The sequence below is a fragment of the Mobula hypostoma genome, chromosome 4, assembly GCF_963921235.1.
Source record: "Mobula hypostoma chromosome 4, sMobHyp1.1, whole genome shotgun sequence".
Taxonomy (NCBI): domain Eukaryota; kingdom Metazoa; phylum Chordata; class Chondrichthyes; order Myliobatiformes; family Myliobatidae; genus Mobula; species Mobula hypostoma.
In genome coordinates, this window is record NC_086100.1 from 69,597,853 (window position 1) to 69,616,763 (window position 18,911).

At 41.5% G+C, this 18,911-nt stretch overlaps 1 protein-coding gene across 2 annotated transcripts in view; it reads left to right on the top strand.

Moving 5' to 3' along the window:
- The window catches only part of clstn2a (calsyntenin 2a), a 572,678-nt gene that overhangs the window by 238,053 nt on the left and 315,714 nt on the right, over positions 1-18,911 (top strand). The window contains exon 3 of one of the 2 annotated variants that reach the window (XM_063045919.1): positions 16,716-16,838. The exons of the other annotated variant lie outside the window; for it this stretch is intronic. Within the exon in view, the coding sequence (XP_062901989.1) occupies positions 16,716-16,838 (123 nt within the window). The remainder of the gene's footprint in view (positions 1-16,715; positions 16,839-18,911) is intronic. 2 annotated transcript variants of the gene reach the window in all.

The following is an 18,911-nucleotide window of genomic DNA, read 5'->3' on the forward strand; positions in this document are numbered from 1 at the left end:
ATCTTCGTCAGCTTCCACAAGCCAAACTCACTTTGTCCTTGCTTTGTTCACCACGATCAAAACACTTAATTATGTCTAGTTTTACACTAAGTGTAACACCCTTACGAGCTCTTTTAGGCTTTTCCGATACCATAGAACTCATCTTGCAAACGGCTGCTCACAGGCACGTGTTTAAGCAGTGCCGGTGAGAATGCAGGATCCCGGGGAGAGCGGCTGCTTGGGGCGCGCGCTGCTTTTTATCGCGCGCTGATTTTTTCACGCGCTGCTTTTTTTCGTAACAGTGAAAACACCTTCTGAAAGCGAAAACAGGGAACTAATGTAGGTCTTTCGTAACAGTGAGGTTTCGTAAAGCGAACGTTTGAAAATGGGGGACACCTGTATTCCAGAAACATCCACCATTGTCTCTGTTCCTAAAAGACCAAGGTAACATATCTGAACGACTGGCATCCTGTCACACTCACCTCAATAATAAACAAATGCTTTGAGAGGCTGGTCAAGGACTACATCTGCAGCATGTTGCCATCCACACTGGACCCCCGACAATTCACCTACTAACACAACTGATCGACAGATGACACAATAGCCACAGCTCTACACACTGCCCTTACACTTCTGGAGAAGAGGAATGCTTATGTGAGAATGCTGTTCTTGGACTGCAGTTCAGCATTCAACAGCATAATTCCCTCCAGGCTCAAGAAGCTCAAAGACCTCGGCCTTCACCCTGCCTTGTGTAGCTGGATCCTGGACTTCCTGTCAGTTCGCTGGTAGGTGGTAAGAGTGGGCTCCCTCACCTCTGCCCCTTTGACCCACAACACAAGTGCTTCTCAGAGCTGTGTCCTCTTTACTCTCTGTATACCCATGACTGTGTCGCCACCCACAGCTCCAATCTCCTAATTAAATTTGCTGACAACGCTACACTGATTGGCCTTATCTCAAATAATAATGAGGCAGCCAATAGAGAAGAAGTCATCACCCTGACACGGTGGTGTCAAGAAAACAACCCCTCCCTCAATGTTACAAAAACGAGGGAGCTGGTTGTGGACTACAGGAGGAATGGAGACAGGCTAGCCTCTATTGACATCAATGGATCTGGGGTTGAGAGGATGAACATCTTTAAGTTCCTCAGCATAAACATCACTGAGGATCTCATGTGGTCTGTACATACCGGCTGTGTGGTGAAAAAGGCACAACAGCACCTCCTTCACCTCAGACAGTTGAAGAGGTTTGGTATGGCCCCCCAAATCCTAAGAACTTCCTACAGGTACACAGTTGAGAGCATCCTGACTGGCTGCATCACTGCCTGGTATGGGAACTGTACTTCCCTCAATCGCAGGATTAAGCAGACAGTGGTGCAGACAGCCCAGCGCATCTGTGGATGTGAACTTCCCACTATTCAGGACATTTACAAAGACTGATGTGTGAAAAGGGCCCGAAGGATCATTGGAGACCCAAGTCACCCCCACCACAAACTGTTCCAGCTGCTACCATCTGGGAAATAGTACTGCAGCATAAAAGCCAGGACCAACAGGCTCCAGAGCAGCTTCTTCTGCCAGGCCATCAGACTGATTAGTTCATGTTGACGCAACTGTATTTCTGTGTTATATTGACTATTGGAGAGAGCAACCAGAGAACTGGAAATGAATACCAATGAATTGATCCACTTGACCCGAAACGGGAGTGGGTGGGCCATGGCAGTCAGAGCTCAGACTGGGCATGACACTTGATGATGATGATGATTTTGACTATCGTGTTGTACATACTATTTGTTATAAAGCTTTCAAAGGTACCTTTAATGACAGAGAAACGTATACAATATACATCTTGAAATGCTTTTTCTACGCAACCATCCACAAAAACAGAGGAGTGTCCTAAAGAATGAATGACAGTTATATATTAGAACCCCAAAGTAACCCCCCCATCTCCCCTCCCTCCCACACGTAAGCAGCAGCAAGTAACAATTCCCCCTCCCCTCACCAGCAAAAAAGCATCAACACACACACCGAACACGCAAGCATGAGCAAAGCATCAGCAAAGACACAGACTTGCAATACTCTAAAGACTACTTGTTCACCCTGTATTCGTCATATCACAGGCTCTCTCTCACCCTAATAAGGGAGAAAGAGATGTCTCCGTTTCATAGCGAGAGAGGAGACATAACAAACAAATCACTAGTTTACGATGTTAAACGTCCGTTGCATCGCTTTTTCTGAGCTCTGTGCCCAAAGATCTCAGGTCTCTCGGCACATAGCCAAAGATTTTCCAGCTCCCACGACACACCGGTCCAGGACACCGACCTTCAATCTGCCCATCTCCAGAGCCCCAAGATCCTACACCACCAAAGGCGAGCCGAGCTCTTAGGCCGTGCCCTTAGCATGTCAGGTAACGGCCAGTCGTGACACCCTGAGAATGGGTTCCGTTCCCACAAAGAACCAAAGTCAGCATGTAATTCCAGGTTAGAGTCTTCAAAAGAACCCTGAAAAGGAAAAATAGAGATATTAAAGATGGAAATAGAGCTGTTTCTGAAGATGCAAGCAAAGGAATCTCCATTTAGCGCCATCTTGACTAAGCTCCGCAGATTAGAAGGACTGTTTGGGGCCCTGAATGAAAGTAAGGGAGGAAGTGAATAGGCAGGTGTAGCACTCAGGCCACTTGCAGGGGTAAGAGCCAGGAGGGAGGTTAGTGGGGAGGGAAGAATGGACAAGAGAATCATAGAGGGAGCGATCACTCCGGAAAGTGGAGGGGGTAGAGGTAAAAATATGTTTAGTGGTAGGATCCCTTTGAAGACGGCAGAAGTTGCGGATAATGAAATGGTAGATTGGACCAGAGGACCTCTATCGCTATAAAGGCGGCGGGAAGTTGGAGTGAGAATGGTTGTTCAGGAAATGAAGGAGATGTGACTGAGGGCAGCATCAATAGTGGAGGAAGGGAAACTGTTCTTTGAGGAAGAAAGACATCTTTGATATCTTGGAAAGGAAAGCAACATTCTGGAAACAGATCCAGCAGAGGCAAAGGAACTGAAAAAAGGGATTGCCATTTTTACAGGTGATGGAATGGGAAGAGGTATAGTCAAGTTACCCATGGGAAGTGCAGGTTCATAAAAGATATCAGTTGACAGTTTGTCTGTAGAGATGGAGACTGAAAGATCGAGAAAGGGGAGGGGTGGGTGTGTCAGAAATGGATGAATTGAATTAAGGACAGTGTGGAAGTTAGAAGCAAAGTTGATGAAGTTGACTAGGTCAGCATGGGTGCATGAAGCAGCACCAATGCAGTCAGCAATTTAGCGAAGGAAAATCTGGGGGGCAATACCGGGAAAGGCTTGGAATATAGGCTGTTTGACATAGCCTACTCAGCAAGTCTGGTAGCACCTAAGATGAAAGAAACTAAGTTAACTTTTAAGATTGATGGCCTTGCCTCAGAATTTGGAAAAGTTGGAAGTGAAAGTTGCAGAGAGGTGGGAGAATAAAGGGAATCTCTGACAGGGTGGAGGCTAAGAGAGACTGAATGAAAAGAAATGGTGCAGGTGCCTGTTGAAAGAAGGCAGTGAATGCTTGTCGATCAATGTTGATGCACTGGGCAGAGAATTAACTATGAAATCAGTGCAGAGAAAGTGGTGGGAACAGGGCTGTGAAATGAAGCAATGCTAGAACTGTGAGGTATTGTGAGATACTGTAGTTGCTAAAAGTTTGAAAGATAGGGATGCTGGAAGTAGAAAACAGTTCAGTTAACATCTATGGAAAGGGTAAAATGGAGATAACATGATGGTCCTCCATCAGAATTGTCTGTACTGATCCACATTGAAAGAGCTGGTTATCTGAAATTGGTGAATTTCATGTAAAGGAGACAATGTGCTTGTTTGGGATATTAGATGCTATTCTCAAGCTTACATTGCACTTCATTGGAACTGCGTAAGAGGCCAAAGACATGGATTTCAAAGTGAGGGGAGTGTCAAAGGAACAGGTGGCAAATGGAGCAGGTGAAATTGAGAGTCAAAAATGGCAGAGAGAAAACATGGTTAGGGAACTAGATTAAAACTTACAAGTACCAGTGCAAAGTACTATCACCAGAATGGAGCCAGGGAATATGAGACAAAGAAATGAAGTCCTTGCAGGAAGCAGGATGGGAGGAGGTCTAGGCAACACACTTCAAAGTTGCTGGTGAACGCAGCAGGCCAGGCAACATCTCTAGGAAGAGGTACAGTCGACGTTTCAGGCGGAGACCCTTCGTCAGGACTAACTGGAGGAAGAGCTAGTAAGAGATTTGAAAGTGAGAGAGGGAGGAGGAGATCCAAAATGATAGGAGAAGACAGGAGGGGGAGGGATGGAGCCAAGAGCTGGACAGTTGATTGGCAAAAGGGATATGAGGGGATCATGGGACAGGAGGCCCAGGGAGAAGGAAAAGGGGGAGGGGGGAATCCCAGAGGATGGGCAAGGGGTATAGTGAGAGGGACAGAGGGAGAAAAAGGAGAGTGAGAGAAAGAATGTGTGTGTATATAAATAAATAACGGATGGGGTACGAGGAGGAGGTGGGGCATTAGCGGAAGTTAGAGAAGTCAATGTTCACGCCATCAGGTTGGAGGCTACCCAGACGGAATATAAGGTGTTGTTCCTCCAACCTGAGTGTGGCTTCATCTTTACAGTAGAGGAGGCCGTGGATAGACATGTCAGAATGGGAATGGGATGTGGAATTAAAATGTGTGGCCACTGGGAGATCCTGCTTTCTCTGGCGGACAGAGCGTAGGTGTTCAGCAAAATGATCTCCCAGTCTGCGTCGGGTCTCGCCAACATATAGAAGGCCACATCGGGAGCACCGGAGGCAATATATCACCCCAGCCGACTCACAGGTGAAGTTACACACATCAAAGTTGCTGGTGAATGCAGCAGGTCAGGCAGCATCTCTAGGACACGGTACAGTCGACGTTTCAGGCCGGGACCCTTCGTCAGGGCTAACTGAAGGAAGAGCTAGTAAGAGATTTGACTAAGCACACTAAGCACATCTTTCCCTCCCCCCCCTTCTACTTTCGGCAGGGATCGCTCCCTACGCGACTCCCTTGTCCATTCGACCCTCCATCCCTCCCCACTGATCTCCCTCCTGGCACTTATCCTTGTAAGCGGAACAAGTGCTACACATGCCCTTACACTTCCTCCCTTACCACCATTCAGGGCCCCAGACAGTCCTTCCAGGTGAGGCATCACTTCACCTGTGAGTCGGCTGGGGTGATATACTGCATAAGGTGCTCCCGATGTGGCCTTCTATATATTGGCAAGACCCGACGCAGACTGGGAGATCATTTTGCTGGACACCTACGCTCTGTCCGCTAGAGAAAGCAGGATCTCCCAGTGGCCACACAACTTAATTCCACATCCCATCCCCATTCTGACTTGTCTATCCACGGCCTCCTCTACTGTAAAGATGAATCCACACTCAGGTTGGAGGAACAACACCTTATATTCCGTCTGGGTAGCCTCCAACCTGATGGCGTGAACATCGACTTCTCTAACTTCCGCTAATGCCCCACCTCCCCCTCGTACCCCATCCGTTATTTATTTATATACACACATTCTTTCTCTCACTCTCCTTTTTCTCCCTCTGTCCCTCTCACTATACCCCTTGCCCATCCTCTGGGTTTCCCCCCTCCCCCTGTTCTTTCTCCCTAGGCCTCCTGTCCCATGATCCTCTCATATCCCTTTTGCCAATCACCTGTCCAGCTCTTGGCTCCATCCCTCCCCCTCCTGTCTTCTCCTATCATTTTGGATCTCCCCCTCCCCCTCCCACTTTCACATCTCTTACTAGTTCTTCCTGCAGTTAATCCTAACGAAGGGTCTCGGCCTGAAACGTCGACTGTACCTCTTCCTCGAGATGCTGCCTGGCCTGCTGTGTTCACCAGCAACTTTGAAGTGTGTTGCTTGAATTTCCAGCATCTGCAGAATTCCTTGTGTTTGGGAGGAGGTCTAGTCCAGTTACAGAAGTTGAGAAAGCAAACGAAGTGCAGAGGTGGGCCATGTGATAGGACAAGTGAAGTGGAGATTGGCAGTAAGAGTGATGCTTTGGAGGTCTGTACACATGGAAGAAGCAGTATCAGCACTGTCATTAATATGTTAAGAAAAGGCATGAAGGATGGGAGGCACCTGACACTACACATGCTGGAATCTGGACTCAGTGAGTCTGGCAGCAGCTGTGGAGAAAAATGGGAAGTCAACCTTTCAGGTTTTAGACCTTCTTCTGGAGAGGACCTGAATAATATTCAAAGATTCAAGATGTTTATTATCTAAGTATTTACGCGGTATACAACCCTGAGATTTGTATTTCTGACAGCCATGAAGCAAAGAAAACCATGGACCCCATTCAAAGTAAAACATCACCGGCCACCCCACACAAAAAAAACAAATTGCATAAACAACAACAAGAAAAAGAGTGAGAAACACAAAATTTAAAATACAAAATCGAAAGAGTCGAGGCATATTGAGTTCAGTTCAGTGTTCATTATTTGCAGGCTACACTGATTCAAAATTGCCAAAATAGCAACAAAAAAGGAGCGATCACAAACCAGAAACACTTCATAACGTGAACTACAGAATCCAATCCACGAGCTGCCTCAGTTAAACCTTGCCCAAGACCCAGAACTCTGGCATAATCCTCCAACATCATCAAACGAGGAGACAGAGAGACCATTCAAATGTAGTGATCTTCCTCTGACAGCAGTGAACGAGAGGCTGATAGATGTTGCTGGACACTTGCTCGCCTTCCACTCTCATCAGTGATTTTCAATCTTCCTTGATGCTTTAATCAGTGAGATCAGCAAGAAATGGAGTCAGCAAGGGCTCATGACCCGTCTCCAGAATTCTTGGCCTCATAGCTGCACACTTTGCTCGAAGCCTCACAGAACATCCTCGGAGACAGCAAAGTGCCTGAGCCACCAAAATGTAGAAAAAATCTACCACTAAAATATAGATCAGAGGCTCCAATTGTAGCAGAACCACATTTGAAAGAAAAAGGAAACATAAAAAAAGTGAAAGTAGTTTTGTGAAGGATGAAGGATGTTGCCCTTGAACGTTTTGTTCACTGCTACCTTTGTCTCCTGGATAAAAGAATAACTTAGCTGAACTATGAGGTTCCCATTACTACACCTTTGATATGGAAAAAAGAGGACAAGGTTAAAGGAGAAGGTGTTCAAGTGAGAATATAGACAAAGCCAGAAAAAGGAGGGTAGTGATGGAGGGGAATTATTTGATCCTCTTTATTTAAGAGATAAAGAACCATCAAACCATCTTGGTGTGCTATGTTGGTATATAAAGTTTTGATCTCCCTGCAAAATTAAGCCATATGGGACCAGGAACATGGAAAGGCTAAAATTAATTCACAGTGCCAGAGGTGTCACAGATGTAACTTGAAAATGGCTGGAGAATAAGCAGAAGAATGGTATTTATCTTGCTTTGCTTATAATTGAACAGTTCTCAAAGCTTGTCTTAGAATTGGGAAGTTACCATAGCAATGTATTCAAGCATTTAGAAGATGCTTGAAACAGATGCTTGATCTCACTGAAACATACAAAATACCTGGATGATGTTTCTCTTGGCTGGGTTGTCTGGAACCGGGAATCCCAATCTCAGAATAAGGACTGGTAATTCATGGCAGAGATGGAAAGATGTGTCTTCATTCCAGAATGTAGTAAATCTTTGGAATTTTCCACACCAGTAGACCATGAAGTGAGCATATTTGTGATGTAAATGCATCTATATATCTAAACATTAAGGGCATCAAGTGTGCTATGATTTGTAACTTCCAAACATTAAGTAATTTAAAAGAAAATAAAGGTGTTTGAAATTCGAGTCTTTGTTCATGTTTTTTTACTTTGAATGAGGTGCATACCTATGTTGTGATAAAATCACGATGTATGCAACTCACCTACATTGTTACATTGTTACATTGTTACATGTAACCCATAATGTATTATTTAAAAAACAAAGAATACTTAATTAAACAATATATTTACAAAACTACTGAAATATTAAATACACAGCACTCTTCACTGCATAGCTATAAACTCCAACTAAATATTCAAGATTCAAGTATATTTATTATCAAAGAATGCATAAATTATACAACTTCTTACAGGTAGCCACAAAGCAAGAAACCGGAAAGAACCCAATTAAAGAAAAAAAAGAATAAAATTTTTAAAAAAACAACTCGATGTGCAAGAGAGAGAAAAAATAAATAGCATATCATGCAAACAATTGAAGTGAACAACAGCATTCAGGACCAAAACTGAGTCCTCAGATCCAAACCCCGGAGCGGCCCAGAGTAGGCCCGAAGCCTCGTTTATCAGTTCATCATGTTAGCTGGCACAGAGCACAGCAGCCAAGGCAGTCTTCATGACCTCAGCACCATAGAGATGACCATCATGGTGAACGAGCAAATCGACCCTTGCCTCTGATCCCAACACACTGTCTTTTCAGTCTATCTGGGCCTGTATTTAAATTGACCCAATAACGGAACAGCGAAAGGCTCTGGTGATCGCAAAGAACTAGTGAAATTGGCTCTCACCTCTGATCTGGGGTTAAGTTGTCTAATCAGTGAATCATACCTCGCACTAGAACCCAGCTGCAGCAAAAGGCTCCAGGCATAGAACACATCGCCTAGCGACGTACTCCAGGTGTTGTTTTCGTCATCCAGCCTGAAGCTGCTCTCAAGCTTTTTGCATCAGCTTGACACCTAGAGCAGTCCAACCTTGCACCTGGGCCGGTGGAATGAGCACCGAATCTTCTCTGCCCTGACTTATCATTTCGGCACCCAGAACAATCCAGCCTCATTCCTGGGCCAACTGTGTGGACATTGGAACTCCATTTGCAGTGAATTTGCAACACACCACATTGTCTTGCCGTTGCTTGCCCCTTCACTGTTTGTGGCAATAATTTAACACAATTTACCTCAGAAAAAGTATTTTTAGTGATGTACTTTGTCAGATTCCTAAGCCTTTTGACTACCAGAAGCTATTACACATGTTCAGTAGCACCATCTTAACAGGAAGAAAAGAAAATGCATCTCAACTATATACAAAGTATGCTATATAATACAACTACGAAAGACATCCACACTATAGTAGGTTTTAAATTGTCCCATTCATCCCCAAAGATTTAATTGCTGTAAAGGATTTCTTATTCTTGTGAGATTTTGTGCTCATGTTAATCTTTTTAACACTACCTTGGGATTTTGGAGATATTCTTTGACATCCTTACCAGGAACAATGAGGTCACCCAGGTAACATTGAGTGCCTGGCCAGCATTACAACACCTAGTCCTTAGATTTCTGCCAAAGTGCAGGTGTAACTGCTGTTCCAAAAATAAGAGTATTATAGTGATAAAGCCCTTTGTCAATGTTTATGATGAGAAACACTTTGGATTCTTCTTCCACCTCCATCTGTAGGTAGGCCCAGTTTAAGTCCACTTTGCTGAAGTATTTCCTTCCAGGAAGGTTTGCAAAGACATTCACTATCAGACCTATTCTTCTTGGCTACTGGTACCACTAACATTCCCCACGGACTCCACTCAGCCTTGAAAAGAATTCTTTCAGCTTCCACGTGATCTACCTCACTGGCTACTTTATCACAGATGGTTATAAGGAACTAGACAGTTTGCAAAACTTAGGTGTGACATATTGTTTAATACTATTTTACCCTTGATCTGTTTGAATATTCCAATATCATTCTTGAACACTGCGTGGTATCATCCAGGACCCTTCTTAAAGTACTTCAGTTGACTCTATTGCAGGCGATGTGACATGCAAATGGTGGATGGATCCCTAATCAAGTTGTAGTTGGCTCAACCAATCGAGCCCCACAATGCTAGCCCTCCTGTTTTTAGAACATAGAACATAGAAATCTACAGCATAATACAGGCCCTTTGGCCTACAATCTCATGCTGACCAAGTAACCTACTCTAGAAACTGCCTGGAAATTACTCTACCACATAGCCCTTTATTTTTCTGAGCTCCATGTACCTAACTAAGAGTCTCTTAAAGACCCTATCCGCTTCCACCACCATTGCCAGCAGTGCATTCAATGCACCCGCCACTCTCTGTGTGAAAAACTTATACTCTTTTCCATATACAAGTCCATTGTGGCTTGTTGGTTGTTGTAAATTCAAGAATGTCATTACATGCGAGTTATCTTTTTTCCAGTATAAGTTCTTAGTTGGATATCTGCAGGCTCTCTGTTTAGTATCTTTGAAATGCGTCTCAAATTCATTTTATGGATTGATTGAAACAGCCAAACCAACCTCCAATTCCATTTTAATAAATTTACTGCTTACTTTTGGTGTAAGTTATATTACTTACAGTATCTATTGCTAGTTTTCACATTGTAAATCACAAGGCTACACATTCCTGTGTCAATCTCATCCTTATCAAATTTTTCATCAACAGCATACAGATTAGTGCTCTTCTTGAAATTATAATTTGAGTGCTTCTCTTTTTCTCTTCTCTGTCTGCCCAAAATGATATTTGTGTCATACTTTATTTCATTTTCTGCCAGTTTCACCCTGAAACTTGTATTTATCTGGTGTACGTGAGCCGCTGCTACAATGGGAAACAATTTGATTAGCCAGGTCAGTTTATGCTTAGAAGTTGCAATTTTGTTATACTCATTTTCATCCCTAACTGCAACTCAATTGTGTCTGTGTTTGCTGTTTCCAGGGATACAGCTATTTCAACTGCCCTTTTAAATGAAAGTTGTGCTTTGGTTAGGATCCATTCTTGATTTTTTTTGTAAGATTGCACAAACTAAGTGATCTCTCACTGAATCATTAAGCCCACCATTGAACTGATAATGCTCAGTCAATCCCTTCAGTTCAGCCAAGTACGCTGAAATGGACTTGCCTTCTTTTTGATTACGCATATGAAACCTAAAGCACTCTGCAATCAACAATGGTTTCAGTTCCAGGTGTTCCTGCATTACTTTCATGATTCCAGCAAAGCTCATTTCTATTGTTTTGGTTGAAGCAGTAAAGCATCAAAGCAAAATATTTTCTTTTAAAACCAAGACACTCAGTAAAATTGCTGCTCATTTCTCATTTGCTATTCAATTTGCTTCAAAATACTGTTTCAATTAGCTCAGTATACATGAGCCAGTTACCTGTGGAGCAACTGAATGCATCTATCTTCCCAATATACCCAGCCATATCTGATTTTTTAAATGATTATCACCCAAAACTCACTGTTTATGAACCTTCCATTTTTAAACTCAACCGTGTTTTTTCTTTCCCTCTGAAGAACACGTTCTGCATAGCTTTTTAAAACTTGAACACTCCCCCATGAGGGGGAATTTCTAGACTGCCTATGAGATGGCTTTTTAGAGCAACTCATGATTGAGCCAACTAGATAACTGACTACTCTGGATTGGGTGTGCAATGAACCGGAATTGATTAGAGAGCTCAAGGTAAAAGAACCACAAGGGAAAGTGCTCCTAATAAGATTGAATTCACAATGAAATTTGAGAAGGAGAAACTAGTCAGATGTATCAGTGGAGTAAAGGGGATTACAGAAGCATGAGAGAGGAGTTGGCCATAATTGATTGGAAAAAAAAACACACTGGCAGGGATGACAGCAGAGCAGCAATGGCTAGAATTTGTGGAAGCAATTCATATGGCTTAGGATATGTACATTACAATGTGGAAGTAGTAGTCTAAAGGCAAAATGGCAGAACTATGGCTAACAAGAGTAGTCAAAACCAAAACAAACACCAGAGAGGGTATATAATAGAGCGAAAGTTACTGGGAAGTTAGAGGATTGAGATTTTAAAAAGCAACAGAAGACAACTAAAAAAGTCATTAAGAAGGTAAAGGTGGTATACACGAGTAAGCTAGCCAATAATATTAAAGAGGACACCCAAAGTTTCTTATGATACGTAAAGTATAAAGTGTATATGAGAGGCAAGAGTGGATATCGGACCACTAGAAAATGATGCTGGAAATGTTGTAATGGGTGACAATGAAATGGCAGACAAACTGAATAACTATTTGGCATCAATCTTCACCGTGGACTGACACTAACAGAATGCTGGAATTTGGGAGTCTGTGATGAGGAAGGTAAATGCGATGTTCGCATTTGATTCAAGAGTACTAGAATATATAAGCAAAGATGTAATGATAGGACTTTATAAAACACTGGTGAGGACTCACTTGGAGCACTGTGAGCAGATTTGGGCCTCTTATCTTAGAAAGGATGCACTGAAACTGGAGAACGTTCAAAGGAGTTTCAAAAAATGATTTCAGGATTAAATGGCTTATCATATGAAGAGCGTTTGATGGCTCTGTGCATGTATTCATGAGAATTCAGGAGAATGAGGGGTGACCTCGTTGAAACCTATCAAATGGTGAAAGGACTTGACAGAGTGGTTGTGGAGAGGTGTTTCCTATGGTGGGAGAGTCAAAGACCAGAGTATACAGCCTCAGAACAGAAGGCTTTAGAATGGAGATGAGGAGGAATTTTTTCAGTCAGAGGGTGGTGAATCTATGGAATTCACAGGCAGCTGTGGAGGCCAAATCTTTATGTATATTTAAGGGAGAGGTTGATAGATTCTTGATTGGTCAGGGCATCAAGAAGTACAGGGAAAGGCAGGAGATTGGGGCTGAGAGGAAAATTGGATCAGCCATGATGAAATGGCGGAGCAGACTCAATGGGCCAAATGGCCTAATTCTGTTCCTCTATCTTATGGTCTTATAGTCTTATCTCACTGCACTTCAATAATTTGGTAGCTGTACTTGGTACATTTTAAAAATACCTTGTCCCCACTGTGATACTTTCTAATTTCAGAAGCTTAATGTAATTCGTAGGAAAACAAAGAGTCTGAAATGTGAGGCTTAGTTTGTATTCTTTATTTTAAGCGAGGTGTCTGCTTATGATGTGATAGCATAATGACGTATGCAATTCACATATTTTTAAATATAACCAGAATGCATTAATTAAACAAACAAGGAATGCTTAATCAAACAATATATTTATAATACTATTCAAATATTACTGAAATATTAAATACATGACAAAGGGATATGTAGTTAATGCAGGAAGATGATGTGGAAGTAAAATGTTAGCCATGATTTTATTAAATTGTGGAGCAAGAACAAGAGAGCCACTAACCTTCAAATGCTTCAAGTCCCCTCATTATATGTTTCCATTCTACGATTCCAACTTGGTACGAAAGATATCAATTATTCTCCGGTTCAAGATATTATTATGTCCCTGGCAAAAGATGACAATGCTATAAATGATATTGTTGTCCTGGGACCTAGAATACCTCAGGTGCATTATAATTACAGCCATGTAGAATTTGCTTTAGTTTGTTAAATGATCTCAAGATGACAAAGTATTAATTAATTAATTAACTAATTAATAAGTTGCATGGAACTGAATTTAGTATCAAATTTAAGATTAATCTCAGACAGAAACTTCTGAGATAATTATCACAGTTCAATAATGACGGTATGTTCCATATAACTTGTTCTGAATGAAATGGAGGAGGCGAGGTGGTGTATAGCGGAGGGGTATGGAGGAATTGTTAATAGTTTGGTTTGTAAGGATAAAAAGAACCTCTTCAGGTTGAATATTTTGCTTTTGCCATAGTTCCAAGTGAGGTTTTGTTTTAATGTCAGCAGCTGAGTGGTAACTTAAAATGCTTACTATATGTAGCCCTACAGTTTGAGTTTATATGTTGATTTAATTTCAGAGTAGTGTAAAGTGGTTGTGAAAACATCAGTTTCTGAAGTATGGATTATGAGCATATGTTATGCAGTAGTGTTGTATTTGTCAGTAAATAAATATACTAAAAATAATTGGGAATATGAAAGATTGTCAAATGTCTGGAATTTGGTCACTTCTAAATATTGATTCTGACAAGCTCATTATAGAACTTCATGCACCAATTATTAATTAGTGGTAATGGGCATACAGTCAGAGGGGAATGGTCCCTTTGAGCAATATGCTGTTTGTATGAGTTCCAAGTTCACGCATTTATACTTTGGCAGGGGCACAGTTTGCTAATCCTGACTGATCTACAGGCTAAATAAAGGTATTTAATTGTTCGACTTGCCATATTTCTCCAATTTGGATTCCTCATTAGTCATAACTAAACATATCACGATAATTTACCTTGGAGAAAACGGCAATTAAATTCACAGTTGGGATCACAGTGAATTGGCCACCTGTATTCAGAACTGGCTTACTCACCGAAGACAAAGGGTAATGGTTTATGGGATTTATTCTGGCTAGAGGTCTGTAACTGGTAGCATTCCACAGAGATCTGTACTGGGAACTTTGCTGATAGTGATATATATATATATGTGTGTGTGTGTGTGTGTGTGTGTGTGTGTGTGTGTGTGTGTGTAACCTGGATGGAAACATAGAGGGATGGGTTAGAAATGTTTGCAGTCAATACAAAGATTGGTGGTGCTGTGTATATTGTAGAATATTATGAAAGAATACAGTGGAATCAAGATTAATTGCACATATGGGTTAAGAAATGACAGATGGTGTTTAGCCCAGCCAAATATGAGGTGTTGCACTTTGGGAGATCAAATGTAAAGAGACAGTATACTGTTAATAGCAAGACACTACAGTGTTGATATGTGGAAGGATCTTGAGGTCCAAACCTATAGCTGCCTGGAAGTGGCTACGCAGGTTGCTAGGGTGGTAAGGAAGTCATATGGTGGCTTGTCTTTATGAGTTAGGGATTAGAGTTCAAGAATTGGGAAGCTATGCTGCAGTTTTATAGAACTCTAATTAAGCTGCATCTTGAATATTGTATTCATTTTTGTTAGCCCCTTTACAGGCAGAATGTGGATGGTTTGGAGAGAGTGCAGAAGATGCTCCTTGGATTAGAGGGTATGTGCTGTAAAGCATGTTGGACAAACTTGGGTTGCTTTCTCTGAAGCAGTCAAGGCTGAGGGGAGAGATATGATAGATAGTATAAAATTATGAGAGACATAGATAAAATAAACATGCTGTATCTTTTTTCCCTAGGGTTTAAAATGTCTAATTCTAGAAGGCATTTAAGGTGAGAGGGAGTATGTTCAAAAGCTACACGAAGAATAAATTTTTTTACACAGAGAGTGGTGGTTGGCTGGGGTGGTGGTGGAGGCCCATATGATAGATGACACTTGAATAGGCCCATGGATGTTCAGGAAATGGATGGATGTGGACATGCAGGTGGTTTAAGATGGCACTGCTGAAGGCGTGCAACAGCTTACTGTGGTTCAAAAGGTAAGAAATTCGACTAAAAACATTACTTATAACACCTTTTCTGAAGCAAATTGTGGTGAACTATTGCAGCAGACAGTGGGAGGCAGGCAGACTTGAGGCCGGTTCAGGGGATGAATTGTGCTAGGGCACTACAAGGTGCAGCGTGTTCGAGCTGGGGTCGCAGGCAGAGTTGGTATTGCTGTTAGAGATGGAGTGAGTGATTAGGAGAGGAGTCAATGTGGAAGAGTTTCAATGGCTGTCCACCTAACCCATGTGTGAAGTTGGATCACTCCAAGCGCTGAACTGATTTGGTGAGATCAAGGATGGCTTTGGGTTGGGTGGCCCAAGCATATCATGACACCTGAGTCCAAGGCCTAGAGTTAGGCACTATCTGGTGTTTGGACAATTTAAACGCTGGCCCAGATAGACTGGAAGCATGAGTGTTGGGACCAGAGGTGAGGGTTGGGTTGATATTGCTTGCTCTCCCACAAATGTTCATTCCTTTCTCCTTGGTGCTACGGCTGTGAACTGATCTGGCTGCTGTGCATTTTTGCCTTGCTGGTGTAATGAACTGGGACCGAGGTTTGGCCCTACTCTGGCTGCTCGAGGAGCGGATCTGGAGACTCACTCCAGTTCAGAATGCTGTTGGCTTGCTTCTATTCTTTGCATGATTTGTATTTTTTTTAATTCTTTCTCTGCACAGTTGATTTTGGTCTTTCTTTTTTTTAATTGGTTTATTCACGTTTCTAGCTTGGTGGATGCCTGTAAGCAGACAAATTTTAAGGTGTATAATTTATACATTCTTTGATAACACATGTACTTTGAATCTTTATGTAGTTTATGTAGTTGGGCATTTGATTACATTGTTGTCTGAAGGATCTGCTCCTGTGCTATGTTCTATGAAATTAAAAAATTGAATTGATCACGCACTCAATGTTGAAAATCCATGATGTGAGGGAATGCGAAATACATAATCCAATTATAGTGCTAATTGAGTACAATATACTGTAATTGCAAGATAAAAAATATAGATGCTAGAAATCTGACAAAAGACAGAAAATGTTAGACATACTGCACAAGCTATGGTAAAAGGTTTTGGCTGGATGTGTTATCTCTGTTTCCTTCTCCACAGCTACTGCTTATCCTGCTGAGTCTTTCAGCTTTTTTCTTATATAACACACTGTCTGGTACTCCTAGATGCTGTGCCATTATTGTTGACGATGCTGTGTTCAATATTCTGAACTATTCCAAAGCAAGCAACTCCATGTAGAAAGCTCCCACTGAGAGATCAGAGGAAATGAAGTTGGATAAGGGAAGAAAAAGAGTTCAGTTTTGCTATTTTATGGCTGTTCATTCCTTATATCCTGTCAAAATGATTGTTGAGTACTTTCAAGTATTAATTTTATGCTACTTAATTCTGGCATATCTTTTAAAAAATTGCTCTAGTCAAATTCATAACTGACACCATTTGTTGGAAATATCTTTTTCAGTAAACAAGCATAAGCCCTGGATCGAGACATCCTACCATGGTGTGATAACAGAGAACAATGACACGGTTTTTCTGGACCCACCACTGGTTGCACTGGATAAGGATGCACCAGTGCGCTATGCGGGTGAGTTGATATATGCTATTAGTCATCCCAAAGGCTGTGGCTTGTGCAGATCCTGTAATATTTCATTATGTCTGTGAGACTGTGAAGTTAATGACTCCTTTCACTGTTTTCACCTTTAGTTTGAAAGAAACAAATTGATTTCCAGCTGTTTTAAATGAAACCAAAAGTGTCCACACTAAATAAAAAAGAATGTTTTTGAAAAGAACATTGTGGGATAGAAATCTGCTTGTGGAAACAACAGTTTTTGCATTCAATTATATATATCTGCATGTGGAGCATTACTGAAAGGCCTTTGGTTCAATACCCTTGTGATAGTGGTAATGATACCATTGGAGTAGTTATTACAAAAGACATGATTTATGCTGGTGCGTGGAGATGGCTGTCTGATTCTAACTTAACAATAATTTGATAATAGGAAGAATAATTACAATTGCCGATTGCATCAATAATAATTTACACCATTAGCAGGTTTACCGATACTTTGACTTCTGGGTCGTTAGAGTATATTAGTCTTACAGAACCTTCTGATTCTCAATGACAATCCAACCCTCTATCTTGGAACAATATTAATGGAAAGTTCTATTGATGCCAGTAGTCGCTAAGTATCTGTCAGTTTACATGTTCATACCTTGGCTTTTCACATAAGCTCAATGAATGAGCATTTTTGTATTGAACTCTGAATTGGAGGCTCTTACTTCTAGGTAGATTCAAACAGTATTGATGCCCAGTTGAACAGTAGCTTTGACCCTTAATCATTGGTATATTTTAAAATTTAAAGCCAGGTGTTTTAAGCATTCATATCATTTCCCACCTGCTTGCTTCAGTTAATGAATGCTTATTAGATTACATTAGATTATGAGGACACGCAATCCTCTTTTATTGTCATTTAGTAATGCATGCATTAAGAAATGATACAATGTGATTCCAGAATAAAATCACAGAAACACATGACAAATTGACTTAAAAAACTGACAAAAACCACATAATTATAACATATAGTTACAACAGTGCAAAGCAATACCGTAATTTGATAAGAACAGACCATGGGCAGGGTAAAAGTCTGAAAGTCTCTCGAAAGTCCCATCATCTCACGCAGATGGTAAACCTCCAGCGCCACCAAACTTGCCGATGCAGCATCCTAGAAGCATCCGACCACAGTCCAACTCCAAGTCCTTCCAAAAACTCTGAGCCTCCGACCAGCTCTCCAACACCGAGCATCGAGCACCATCTCTGCCGAGCGCTTCAACCCCAGCCCCGGCAACAGGAAATAGGCAAAACCGAGATTCTGGATCGCACAGTAGCAGTGGCAGCGAAGCAGGTATTTCAGAAGTTACTCCAGGTGTTCCTCCGTGCTTCTCACGGCTGTCTCCATCAAATCCGGATTGTGCACGGCCCCCTAGTTACACATATCGATAACATTCGCGCCGCCATCTTCTCCTCTCTCCCTTTATAACATTAAGAAAAAAATGAGAATCTCTTATCTTACCTTGCATTGAAAGAGAACTGATGAAATAATTTTAGATATTCTTTTTCAATAATGAATTGTAGTTTTAAAGAAAACTAACTATGAAGTACTTCTGCTGAGTAATTTATGTCGAATTTCTAATAGCTCCAGCTGGCTTTTGCCGTCAAGGAGTAGGAAGTAAACCATTTGTTGCTCTAATACTTGACCCTTCTAGTGCTTCTTGCTAAGACATGTTTTTTCCTTCTCTCTTTTTTGCAAGCATGACTTTCATTGATTTCAGATTTGTCTGAAGGATTTTTTTGGTCTATCTGATTTTCTGAATATGATGCAAAATACTATTTTGCTCAAGTTATGCAATCTTTCTGCATCTGCAGAAAGGAAAAACCAAACAATAAAGGATGTAGCAGTCTGATTTTAAAGTTTAACACAAAGAAGTTGTGAGATGTGCTGTTAAGCAATTGCGCATTTTACTGGAGGAAGGAAAATTTCATAAGGAATAATTTGAAGTCTTTTAGCTTGCATTTCTCATTCACATAAAGAATCCTCATGTGCTGCACATAAAATTAGGCATGTATTTAATTTCTGTATTTATATGAGCATTTTTATCA